This window comes from Balaenoptera musculus, chromosome 4 (genome assembly GCF_009873245.2).
Source record: "Balaenoptera musculus isolate JJ_BM4_2016_0621 chromosome 4, mBalMus1.pri.v3, whole genome shotgun sequence".
NCBI classification, from domain to species: domain Eukaryota; kingdom Metazoa; phylum Chordata; class Mammalia; order Artiodactyla; family Balaenopteridae; genus Balaenoptera; species Balaenoptera musculus.
The window spans coordinates 5,500,543-5,514,610 of NC_045788.1; the positions used below are offsets into that span (position 1 = coordinate 5,500,543).

The following is a 14,068-nucleotide window of genomic DNA, read 5'->3' on the forward strand; positions in this document are numbered from 1 at the left end:
GCAAGGATCTCATGCAGATTTGATGGAGAAATTAAAACCTTTACAGATGAGCAAAGCTAAGAGAATTCAGCATCACCAAACCAGCTTTACAACAAATGCTAAAGGAACTTCTCTAGGTAGGAAAAAGAAGAGAAGGAAAAGACCTACAATAACAAACCCAAAACAATTAACAAAATGGTAATAGGAACATACATATCAATAATTACCTTAAATGTAAATGGATTAAATGCTCCAACCAAAAGACACAGACTGGCTGAATGGTTACCAAAAAAATACCCGTATATATGCTGTCTACAAGAGACCCACCTCAGACCTAAGGACACATACAGACTGAAAGTGAGGGGATGGAAAAAGATATTCCATGCAGATGGAAATCAAAAGAAAGATGGAGTAGCACTTCTCATATCACACAAAATAGACTTTAAAACAAAAGCTATTACGAGAGACAAAGAAGGACACTACATAATGATCAAGGGATGAATCCAAGAAGAAGATATAACAATTGTAAATATTTATGCACCCAACATAGGAGCACCTCAGTACATAAGGCAAATACTAAGAGCCATAAAAGGGGAAATCGACAGTAACACAATCATAGTAGGGAACTTTAACACCCCACTTTCACCATTGGACAGATCATCCAAAATGAAAATAAATAAGGAAACACAAGCTTTAAATGATACATTAAACAAGATGAACTTAATTGATATTTATAGGACATTCCACCCCAAAACAACGGAATACACTTTCTTCTCAAGTGCTCATGGAACATTCTCCAGGATAGATCATATCTTGGGTCAGGAATCAAGCCTTGGTAAATTTAAGAAAATTGAAATCGGATCAAGTATCTTTTCCGACCACAATGTTATAAGACTAGATATCAATTACAGGAAAAGATCTGTAAAAAATAAAAACACATGGAGGCTACACAATACACTACTTAATAACCAAGAGATCACTGAAGAAATCAAAGAGGAAATCCAAAAATACCTAGAAACAAATGGCAATGAAACACGACGACCCAAAACCTATGGGATGCAGCAAAAGCAGTTCTAAGAGGGAAGTTTATAGTAATACAATCCTACCTTAAGAAACAAGAAATATCTCAAATAAACAACCTAACCTTACACCTAAAGCAATTAGAGAAAGAAGAACAGAAAAACCCCAAAGTTAGCAGAAGGAAAGGTATCATAAACATCAGATCAGACATAAATGAAAAAGAACTGAAGGAAACTATAGCAAACATCAATAAATCTAAAAGCTGGTTCTTTGAGAAGATAAACAAAAATGATAACCCATTAGCCAGACTTTTCAAGAGAAAAAAGGAGAAGACTGAAATCAATAGAATTAGAAATGAAAAAAGGAGAAGTAACCATTGACACAGCAGAAATACAAAGGATCATGAGAGATTACTACAACCAACTATATGCTAATAAAATGGACAACCTGGAAGAAATGGACAAATTCGTAGAAATGCACAACCTTCCAAGACTGAACCAGGAAGAAATAGAAAATATGAACAGACCAATCACAAGCACTGAAATTGAAACTGTGATTAAAAATCTTCCAACAAACAAAAGCCCAGGACCAGATGGCTTCACAGGCGAATTCTGTCAAACATTTAGAGAAGAGCTAACACCTATCCTTCTCAAACTCTTCCTAAATATAGCAGACAGAGGAACACTCCCAAACTCATTCTACGAGGCCACCATCACCCTGATACCAAAACCAGGCAAAGATGTCACAAAGAAAGAAATCTATAGGCCAGTATCACTGACGAATATAGATGCAAAAATCCTCAACAAAATACTAGCAAATAGAATTCAACCGCACATTAAAAGGATCATACACCATGATCAAGTGGGGTTTATCCCAGGAATGCAAGGATTCTTCAATATATGCAAATCAGTCAATGTGATACACCTTACTAAGAAATTGAAGGAGAAAAACCATATGATCATCTCAATAGATGAAGAGAAAACTTTCGACAAAATTCAACACCAATTTATGATAAAAACCCTCCAGAAGGTAGGCTTAGAGGGAACTTTCCTCAACATAATAAAGGCCATATATGACAAACCCACAGCCAACATTGTCCTCAATGGTGAATAACTGAAACCATTTCCACTAAGATCAGGAACATACAAGGTTGCCCACTCTCACCACTATTATTCAACATAGTTTTGAAAGTTTTAGCCACAGCAATCAGTGAAGAAAAAGAAATAAAAGGAATCCAAATCGGAAAAGAAGAAGTAAAGCTGTCACTCTGTGCAGATGACATGATACTATACATAGAGAATCCCAAAGATGCTAGCAGAAAACTACTAGAACTAATCAATGAATTTGGTAAAGTAGCAGGATACAAAATGAATGCACAGAAATCTCTTGCATTCCTATACACTAATGATGAAAAATCTGAAAGTGAAATTAAGAAAACACTCCCATTTACCATTGCAACAAAAAGAATAAAATATCTAGGAATAAACCTACCTAAGGAGACAAAAGACCTGTATGCAGAAAATTATAAGACACTGATGAAAGAAAGTAAAGATGATACAAATAGATGGAGAGATATACCATGTCCTTGGATTGGAAGAATCAACGTTGTGAAAATGACTCTACTACCCAAAGCAATCTACAGATTCAATGCAATCCCTATCAAACTACCACTGGCATTTTTCAGAGAACTAGAGCAAAAAATTTCACAATTTGTATTGAAACACAAAAGACCCCGAATAGCCAAAGCAATTTGAGAAAGAAAAACGGAGCTGGAGCAATCAGGCTCCCTGACTTCAGATTATACAACAAAGCTACAGTAATCAAGACAGTATGGTACTAGCACAAAAACAGAAATATAGATCAATGGAACAGGATAGAAGGCCCAGAGATAAACCCACATACATATGGTCACCTTATCTTTGATAAAGGAGGCTAGAATATACAGTGGAGAAAAGACAGCCTCTTCAATAATGGTGCTGGGAAAACTGGACAGCTACATGTAAAAGAATGAAATTAGAACACTCCCTAACACCATACACAAAAATAAACTGAAAATGGATGAAAGACCTAAATGTAAGGCCAGACACTATCAAACTCTTAGAGGAAAACATAGGCAGAACACTATGACATAAATCACAGCAAGATCCTTTTGACCCACCTCCTAGAGAAATGGAAATAAAAACAAAAATATACAAATGGGGCCTAATGAAACTTAAAAGCTTTTGCACAGCAAAGGAAACCATAAACAAAACGAAAAGACAACCCTCAGAATGGGAGAAAATAGTAACAAATGAAGCAACTAAAAAAGGATTATTCTCCAAAATTTACAAGCAGCTCATGCAGCTCAATATCAAAAAAAAAAAAAAACCAACCCAATCCAAAAATGGGCAGAAGAACTAAATAGACATTTCTCCAAAGAAGATATACAGATTGCCAACAAACATATGAAAGAATGCTCAACATCATTAATCATTAGAGAAATGCAAATCAAAACTACAATGAGATATCACCTCACACCGTTCAGAATGGCCATCATCAAAAAATCTACAAACAATAAATGCTGGAGAGGGTATGGAGAAAAGGGAACCCTCTTGCACTGTTGGTGGGAATGTAAATTGATACAGCCACTATGGAGAACAGTATGGAGGTTCCTTAAAAAATTAAAAATAAAACTACTATATGACCCAGCAATCCCACTACTGGGCATATACCTTGAGAAAACCATAATTCAAAAAGAGTCATGTACCACAATGTTCCTTGCAGCTCTATTTACAATAGCCAGGACATGGAAGCAACCTAAATGTCCATTGACAGGTGAATGGATAAAGAAGATGTGGCACATATATACAATGGAATATTACTCAGCCATAAAAAGAAATGAAATTGAGTTATTTGTAGTGAGGTGGATGGACCTAGAGTCTGTCATAGAGAGTGAAGTAAGTCAGAAAGAGAAAAACAAATACCATATGCTAACACATATATATGGAATCTAAAAAAAAAAAGATCATGATGGACCTAGTGGCAAGTTGGGAATAAAGATGCAGACCTACTAGAGAATGGACTTGAGTATAGGGGAGGGGGAAGGGTAAGTTGGGACAAAGTGAGAGAGGGGCATGGACATATATACACTACCAAATGTAAAATAGATAGCTAGTGGGAAGTAGCCTCAGAGCACAGGGAGATCAGCTCGGTGATCTGTGACCACCTAGAGGGGTGGGATAGGGAGGGTAGGAGGCAGGGAGATGCAAGAGGGAAGAGATATGGGGACATATGAACATGTATAACTGATTCACTTTGTTATAAAGCAGAAAGTAACACACCATTGTAAAGCAATTATACTCCAATAAAGATGTGAAAAAAATAAAATAAAATAAAGGACTTTCCTGGAGGACTTTGTAACATCCTAGGTCAAGCCATTTTCCGGGCTCTTCCAATTTTTCCGAAAGGAAAGATGTTCTACACTTTGCATTATTTTTTAAAATTTATTTTATTGAAATACAGTTGATTTACAATGGTGTGTTAATTTCTGCTGTACAGCAAAGTGATTCAGTTATACATATATATATATAGTCTTTTTCGTGTTCTTTTCCATTTTGGTTTATCTCAGGATACTGAATATAGGTTTCCCACTTTGCGTGATTTTTATCATCAGTTCCCAGGTGTGAGTTTATATTTGTAGTTGTTGACTGCTGTATTTTAAAAGCTGCTCACCCTTTTGGATTCTCATTGTAGACTCTAAGACTTCTGTTCATCTACTCTTTTTTTTTTTTCCCCCCCTCCGTTGCAGGTAAAATTAGTATTTTCAAAAGAACCTTCAAAGCCATTGGCTCCACGAATTCTACCAAACCCTCTGGCAGCTGCAGCGGCCGCTGCGGCTGTGGCAGTGAATTCCCCCTTCAGCCTCCGAACTGCTCCAGCAGCCACCCTGTTCCAGACTTCTGCAGTCCCTCCAGCCCTCCTGCGGCCAGCTCCTGGACCCATTCGGACCGCCCACACTCCTGTGCTGTTTGCTCCTTACTGAATTCCAAATGGGAGTAACTGTACTGCAATAATTTTTCAAAAAACACAAAACAAAAAGAGAACTATGCAGTGTTTATTTATAGTTTAAAGTATATCTGAAGAGCCAGGACTTTTGATAGTGAATTGAAAAGATTATTAAAAAAAAAAAAAAAAAAAAGGAGGGAGGTTTAGGGGTGGGATGGAGGGGTGGTATTTTCTCCAAATTAAAGCATTCCTCTTGAACATTGAGTGTTTTAGAAGTGATCTCCAGCATTGACTTGTAGTGGTATCTAGAACTTCTGAAGCCTTTGTGACTGTGCTTTTGGGCACTTGTTTCCCCCTGCATTGTCTTTCCTGCTTTATGAGACAACTATACATTGTCTAAGGGCATTAACTGGTTCCAATGTATATATAATAATTTACTCTGTAGATTAAAATAATACAAAAAAAAAGAAAAAGAAAAAGAAAAAAACACAAAAAAACAAAAGCAACACTGTGAATAGTAGTACCCGTGCTGTTCCTCTTGCTATGACAGCAATTCTTGGGTATTTATCCCAACAAAAGTAGATACGGTAGATGTCTTGTAAAAACAATAGTGCTGTGTCTCAATCTATGCCACTAGGTGTTCAAGAATTGCAAAAGGTAGAACAAACAACTATTTCATGCCTGTAAGCAGTCAAAAACTAAACACCACCGGATGGTGTGGGGAAGGTCCCTGGTTCTCATTCTCCCATCCTACCCAGCTTGGAGATGACTTTAAGTTCAGAATAAAAGAACAGGGCTAAGCATAGAGGTGGGAGAGATTAATAAAAATGGCTTCTTACAAAGTACTTTTCCCTCACCCTGGAACAGTGTTGCTGGAAATAGGAAGTGTTTGTAAAGCACCTATATCTGAAAACAGGTAAACCCATGCATCATGGGTGTTCAGAAAGAAATCAGTACAACTATTCTGTTTCAAGGATAACGGATGAACCTAACCTAGCATGATAATGCAAAGTAAAGATTTTTCATGTTAGTGCATATCCAATAAAAACAAAGAATATTGCATCTCTGCAATATCCCCTTTATATCATACCAGTAGGGTTGTCTCTTCAGCACAGGTTTCTGCTTTGACTATGATGATAGACATTAGCTATTGTTGTGGGGGGGTTTTGTTGTTTTTTTAGATTTCCTACTGACATGATATAAACAATTAATATATATTTAAATATTAGTAAAACAAGAAAAATGAATCTGCATTAATTTCAGACCAAGGATGTAGAGTTAAAAAAATACTGGTAAGATGCATTTGACCATCATTTCTCTAGTGGAGTTGTGAAACACTGACAGCCTTCAATATTCACCATAAGGCTGAAAGGAGTTGATGTTTTACCTTTAAAGCAAGATTTTTCAGGGGTATATATAAATATATGTATATTGTATATATGTTAGAAAGATTAAGAGAATAACTTATAAAAAGAAAATCTATATAAAATAATTATATAACCATCCCGTGTTACATGTTATCATTAAGTTGGTAACAAATGGCATAAAAATAGCTGTGCCTTTCATTTGTGATAAAGGCTATTTGCTTTTTCCCATAGAAAGCTAACATATACCTATCATTATGGTGGGGTTCGATGCAGCCAGTCTGTTGCATTAATAAGAATAATGACACTCAAACTTAGAACAATGAAAACATGTACAAATCCACCCTACCAGATTTAGGTTTAGAGAAAAAAAAATATTTTTGAAAGGTTTTGTAAAGACTATTTAAAAATATAGGGAAAGGCTGGGTATGGCCTTCCTGAAACTGCTCTTATCTAAACTGTAGTAGACTTTTGAGAGGTCTAAAGACTCAAGGTGAAATGATTTGAGAGATGGGTATTTAGTATTTGTCATTTTATATTTAAGAAACACCCATAACGTGCTTGGTGCTCAACATTAAATATGGTCTTTGGAGTTCTTCTCCACCATCTAGCTAAAGACATTTGTCATATAAATATATCTTTAAAGCAGTTGACTTTATAGAACTTTTGTTAAACAACCAACCAAAAGAAAAAAGGAAGGAAGGAAGGGAGGAAGAAAGGAAGGAAAAGAAAAGAAAAAGTATTCCATCAGTCTTTGGTAAGAGGAATTTCAAACCATACATCTTCTGCCTGAACATGTTGGTTAGAATTGAAATTTGTTTGTGAAAGTATCTGGTGATATTGCATTTGCCAGTATCTCTACTTTCTGGTGTTAGTAAGTGTTTCCTTTTTCCACCCTCAGACCCTGCTAGTTCAGCCAGGGAGAGAGTTAGCTCATGAATTCTGTTGTTTGGGGCTGTCTATATCCTGTGTGACCAGCTTCTGACCGTTTTGAACTTCAGTTTCCTCTTTCTGCTTTGTCGAATATTTTCATCATTCACTATGTCAGCCTGAATCCCTATCCAACAACTTTTACACCTCTAAAAACCTCTCTTTCTGTTGGAGAACTTAGTGTCAATTGATGAAATATTACTATGTGTACTTTTGCTGTTCTTCCCCATTTTCACCAAAGTGAAAGAGCCAGTCCACTGGAAGTCAGGGCCTGTGGGATACAAGAGTCCTGGATCACAAGGCATTACTAACTTTAATGATTTGCTGGGAAACAAACAAATCAGCCATATTTTCTCCATCAGCCGTAGGAGAAACCTCAGAAATACCTAAACCCCTTCTGCCTCACTTCATTATGGAACCATTTTTGTTTAAATGGTCTCTAAAATTGGAGTTGTAATCATCAGTTGTCTTTTACTCACTACCTAATAAAGGATGAAGCCTAAACATGGAACTTATGGTGGATTCTCTGTGAATTGGTTCCCAACATTCCATGTATTTATTAACACCAGATCCATATCTACCATTGTTCACACTGCTATAAAGCTCTATCCTTTCCCTTAGGGAACTTCTTTTCATGAATACAGATCAGTAATTCCGATTGATCAGCAGTGGTGCTCTGAACATCCCTGAGGGGAGTCTGACTTTATGGTTATACGTTCCTTCCCATGCATCATACCCATGGCAGGGAAGGGATAGATAAAGCATCTCCGATTTCATTTGCAACAAATATATATGCATTGCAAGAGTCAAATGCCTCTGGAAAAAGCATTCTTGCACCTCATCCAGATTACCCAGACAACAGGAAACAGTCTTTGGGAAGGCACTGTATTTCTCTTCCAAGAAAACAGGTGATTACAAGTAACAAATCGCTCCTCTCACTGGTCCTGAACTTTGAAGAGTGGTTGTTGTGTACACCTAAGCACAGTTGTGTACACAGTTGGCTTTGGGCAATTTATATCATCACTGACCCATTTCAAATGATGCAATCTTCAGGTACCGTTGGGTTTCCGTTCATCTCTTGCAATAATTCATTACCGTTATCATCAGAGATATAATTTGGTCTTTTGAAAGGTGCTACATATTTTGCTGCCAAGGAACTATTTAGCCAAGAGAGCATTTATACTCATTTGGAAATTAAAAGAGCAGGAAATCACAACACAAAGGAGTAAAAATGAAAAGGTTTTAAAAAAGGATTATTCAGAGTTTATTGTGGATGTGCTCATGTATGTTTTTAAGGTACAGAACCACTCCACAGTAGAGATGGGCATTAAATTTCACTTACAATTAATAGCTTCAATTAATATATTTGTCTCCACACCCATGGAATGTTTCAACTTTCCTGAAGAAATCAGATCGTAAAGCTAAAAAATGACTCTGATATAGAGACCTCTTCCTTCAAATCTGAATTGATCTATAGAACTAAACTACCTTTCTGTACATTAGCATGGATGACATTGTATTAACGTCTCTTTGTACACAGGAAAGCATCTTAAAGTGGTGAGGAAAACAATGAGCCTGAAAGAAATCAGAGCCTATTGTAGACTTTGTCCCTGCCTAGCAGGGTAACATTTAAATAGTCAACGAATGCTTTGTCCTTACTTTCTTCATCAGCAGTGTGGGTGAGAGTGAGTAAAGGCTAAACTGGTTACCTATTTTTGCATTAAAAAAACCACTTTTCTCACCCTCACAGAAGTGCTTTCTTGTAGTGAACCATACAGCTACTCAGATATTTGCATTTGCTCAGAAAAGTGTTCTGTATTCTTTTCCCTCTTGAGGGTACATCACAAGGTAGTAAGTCATTCATCTGATTAGTCAGATGTAGACCTCACCAACAGTTATCAGAGGAGTTGCTAATTCACATTGGATTTATAACAAAGTCGTTTAGGATATACCACACCTGTTTTCTCAGTCCAAAACGTAATACACTAAGTCCCCTACATATGGACCTGTTGCATTCCGAGAGCACGTTCGTAAGTCCAGTTTGTTCATAAGTCCAACAAAGTTAGCCTAGGTACCCAACAAACACAATCGGCTATATAGTACTGTACTGCAATGGGCTTATAATACTTTTCACACAAATAATATGTTTGCTTCCAGACATCCTGGGCTTGAAACAAAGAGACTGTACTACTGTACTCTATACAGTACTGTACAGTAAAGTACACAAAGGCACAACCACTTGTAGAGGAGGTACACACATGACAGTGTATGCCAGACACGTGAACTAACTTACGTGATTGGACATGCAAACACACGTTCGCATCTTTGAAAGTTCATAACTTGAAGATTCATATGTAGGGGGGCTACTGTGAATTCTAAATGAAACCAACCCATATAAAAGCAAGAGAATATTGACAGTGTGGGTGTGAAGGGAGCAACAGGTATTTGAATGTCTTATCCTCATTCTTTTTGTTGTGTAATCTCCCTTCAATAGAAAGGGACCCCACCTGAGCCATTACTAATCCAGTCCTGGGTTTGCATGTGTTTTAGCTAATGACCACCTTACTCAGACCACTTCCTCCACAGCCAAAGGATATCAGTTATGCCCTCTTGTTATTGATATAGCAAGAATTTTGTTGGACTTTGTCCTGACGGTGAATGTTTTACAAACTGATTGCTGTTGGTTTTCATTAAGAGAGCAGATTTATTTCTGGAGCATCTTTTCTGGTCTTTGTATGGTATCTTCAATAACGACAACAGTTACTATCAAGAAGTGAAATGGATCATGTGTATGGCAAGTATGGCAAGACTCCATTGCCTACTTCCTTGTCCTGAGATGGGTATCAGAGCTTCCAGTGAAAGATGGATATGTTGATATATCATCCTCATGTGGCCTACATGGTTGTTACTTCCAGAAATGGACTTATAGCTTACCAGAATTACGAATGGTGATGAAAGACAGGTTCTACACTGGGAAAACCTCCTACCTATGTGCTACTTGATTAGAAGTCCATACAGGTTCCAAAGAGTCACAGAGTTTAAAGAATTCTCTGGTTGTGTCAGCAATGCTCAGATGTGAAAGGACCAAGAATTGCCTTGAATCTGGTCATCTTCTTTCCCCTTTTCTCAGTGATGGAAAGCCATCCTTCCTAGATGGTTGACTCTAGAAATTGTCAAAATTTGTAGTCAAATCTGATGATTAATATAGATGACCCAGTTGAGAATGGGGTCAATAGAGAATGAGGTCATGTTCTCTTCATGACTGACAAGTCAGCTCTAACAGGAATTTCCAAAGAGTAGAGCTAAAATGATTTGTGAACAAAATTATAACTAAACATAAATACTTGTACAGTGGATAGGTCGTAAGTCACTACATCTATATCTATATGGATATGGATAAAGATAGAGATACATGTATTTTTGTAAAATATGAGCCTTATTACCTCTTTTACCTGTTATGATTTTTCAAGAAAAAATTTTTTTTTTAGTGAGTAGGTTGATTTTACTTTTAAGAACAGGAACTCTAACTTCACACTTGGGAATCCTAATCATTTTAGGGCATTGGAGAGGCTGAGAAGCAGATATAATATCAAGGTACTATGCTCTCTAGCGAGGCTCTTCTGCTACCACTTTGCATCATAAAAGCTACTGATTTTGGCTATAGGAGTTGAACCCTAATCAGATCTTCCAATCCAGGTAGTGTGCAGGACATAGTAAAACAAGGCTAAAAAAACTGGCAAAAAGAGAATCCTTTATTGGAGGCCCAGATTGCATTTTTTTCCCCAGCAAACACATTTTTAAAAAAAGTTACTCTGTTGTTTGATTGTCCAAATCTGTGAGGCATGAATCCATTGAGAAACGATGTTATGGAGATTTTAAGCCATGGTGAGAGGGTATGGAATTTTATTAACCACAAATAATAATGTGGTATCATTGGATATTTGTCAACTCAGTTTAAAATACATTATTGTATAATTTTAGCATCTGACGCTAGGGCTAAAGGAGGTTCATACTGGGTGAAGACCCTCCACCAAATGCTTTGTGTCTCTTGTTGACTGAGCTAATATTATTAGAGCAAGAAAAGAAATAAAGTTCTCAAAGTTCTAGAAAGTTTAGTTTTCATGAAATAGTCAAAAAGAATTTCACAGGATGCCATCTGTTTTTTTAAAGGGATTATGGAAACATGTGTGGAAGTGTTCGATATTGGGGAAAAGCCTTGTGGCCAAGGGATCTGGGCGCAAGATTGACCATCACAGAACAAAGAGTGGTTTCCAGCTTCAACACAGATTATCTATGAGGAAACTGAGCCAACTCAGTATCTTGATGATTTTCTTCTGGAAAAAATAGGAATAATAATGAAATTACTTTATAGAGATATGCTTCAAAAAAGGCGGTATTTACTGAAAGCAGGTCATTTGCCTCTTCAAATTGGTCCCAAAATCTAAGGCTAATTCCTCTAAATTTCAATAAAATTGTTTTAAAATGCATCTTATATTTACAGTGTTCATACTCCTACATACTGTTTGAAATGGAACTGATCTGATGCCAAAGCAACATCATATGTAGCTATATTAGATACTCAATTTTGTCCTGAAAAACAAAAACAAAAACTTGATGGATTGTTTCAAGAAATATTGCCTTATACACACATGCAGTTATATGCTGAGAACATTGCTTTCCTTTTCTTTTTTTAAAATTTTTATTTTATATTGGAGTATAGTAGACTAACAATGTTGTGTTAGTTTCAGGTGTACAGCAAAGTGAATCAGTTATATATATACACATATCCTTTTCCAAATTCTTTTCCCACTTAGGTTGTTATATAATATTGAGCAGCTTTCCCTGTGCTATACAGTAGGTCCTTGTTGGTCATCTAGTTTAAACATATGTCAGTCCCAAACTCCCTAACTATCCCTCCCCACCCTTCCCGCCCCCCCGCCCCACCAGTTACCATAAGTTTGTTCTCTAAATCTGTGAGGGGAACATTGCTTTTCTTGGGAAATTTGTTAGTCCTATTTTTAAAAATTTCTTTTATAAGTTTAAATCTTATGTCAGTTCAACTGAAGTTTCCTTATGTAATTGTAGACAAGCATTTCTGCTAGTAATATTTACTCTAATTTTACAATTAATTTTAAATTGTCTCCTTATACTGGTCAATCAAAGGAAAAATTAGTATTAACCAATGTATAATGAGATAGTTAACTCTCACAAAAATTGGAGATTTGGCTATTTTAATTTTTATTGTTTTTATTTTTTATTGAAGTATAGTTGATTTACAATATTGTGTTAGTTTCAGGTATACAACAATGTGATGAATTATACATACATATATATCTATATATTTTTTCAGATTATTTTCGCATATAGGTTATTACAAAATAATGAGTAGAGTTCCCAGTTTGGCTATTTTTAAATGCTGATTCTTAACAATAGAACTACAAACAGACCCTGTCGAATGAATTGAGTGATGACAGTATGGCTGTTTACTGACAGAAGCCAATTTGAGCCTTAATCTCAAGATCTAAAAATAGCCTAATCCAAATTCATTTAGTGACCACAAATTAGAGGCTGTATTTGTTTTTGACAACCAGACTTCTGACGGGAAACTCTGGCATTAACATTTTTAAAAATTGAATAATATTTCCAAATTTTAAACAATAGTCTATGGTTTGCCCTACATTTGTGTAACCCAGCCAAAAGGAAAAAAAAAAAAAAAAACTGCTTAAGGGAAAAAATTTTACGTGATTTTTCTCCCCTTATATTCTCATAGCTTAGAGAATACAAGCAGGGCTTTGTCCAATATCCACCGCCTGGCAAAAAGTTTCGTAAGGTTTTACTTGATAACAATAATACCTCATATTCAAAAGAGCATTACCACAAATACTGAAGAGGTACAGTGGACGTGGCTAGCTTGATTTTTACAGAAAAAGGAAAAAGAAGAATGGAACCAAAGATTAAAGAAATTGACTTGCTAGTCAGACAGGGGTCTCTGATTCATCACTCAGCTACCATAATGCTTCACTGGGGTGGAACTACTGGGGGAAAGCAGCTTCATCTCCTCACGTTGGGAACATGGCATGAGCTGCAGAAGCCAAAATGCTCAGGTTGCAAATTTGTGCCACCTTCTCAGCCCACGTGTTCAGTAAATGGCTTTGCTCTTTTCATCTTGCCAAAGCATGCTGATTAACCTTTCATCAAAGGTTATATATGTCCCCAGGTGGACTTGGACCATTGAGATGGAATTTTTTGCATGTGTTTTACATTTTGATAGCTGAATGGTGATTGTTTGTGTTGATGTTATTATTTATTTTAATTGCAGACCCAAAGAATAGCCCTTGGTGTGCCAGTAAAGTCCTAAAATACTAATAATAATCAGAACAATTCATATCACTCGTATCATGCTGTTTTCTGTTTTAAATCATACAGTAAAATCTGCTCATATGCCAACAGTTTCCACAATATGAAATGAAGCTGCTATCAATTTTATTGACAGAGAAATGTAAAATATAACATATTCTATCCTGACTCTGGTCCTGTACTCAAACTTGCAGCTGTGAACAAATAATCAGGAATTCTTTAAGAAGAACTTTTCAGTTTCAATAAAAGAAAGTCACTAGTGGTATTTTTATGGGATGAAATCTCCCTAGTTCCCTCAGCAGCTCTAGAAACATCCATAGCCATTGTCTCCTCTCTCTTTGACAATTGTAAAATTGTCCAGGTAAATGTAACATTACTGGTGGTTTCAGGAAATTTGTTCATTTACATCTTTATTATTCACTTAGTTCATGAAA

General features: G+C 36.3%; 1 protein-coding gene across 4 annotated transcripts in view; it reads left to right on the forward strand.

Annotated features, from left to right (window-relative positions):
- ZNF385D (zinc finger protein 385D) overlaps positions 1–7,941 on the forward strand; it is a 953,569-nt gene extending 945,628 nt beyond the window's left edge. The window contains exon 8 of one of the 4 annotated variants that reach the window (XM_036851515.1): positions 4,787–7,941. In XM_036851515.1, coding sequence (XP_036707410.1) covers positions 4,787–5,020 — 234 coding nt within the window. In that variant the 3' untranslated portion in view covers positions 5,021–7,941. The remainder of the gene's footprint in view (positions 1–4,786) is intronic. The other 3 variants (XM_036851514.1, XM_036851517.1, XM_036851516.1) reach the window with 3 other exon arrangements.
- Positions 7,942–14,068: the final 6,127 nt, after the last annotated feature.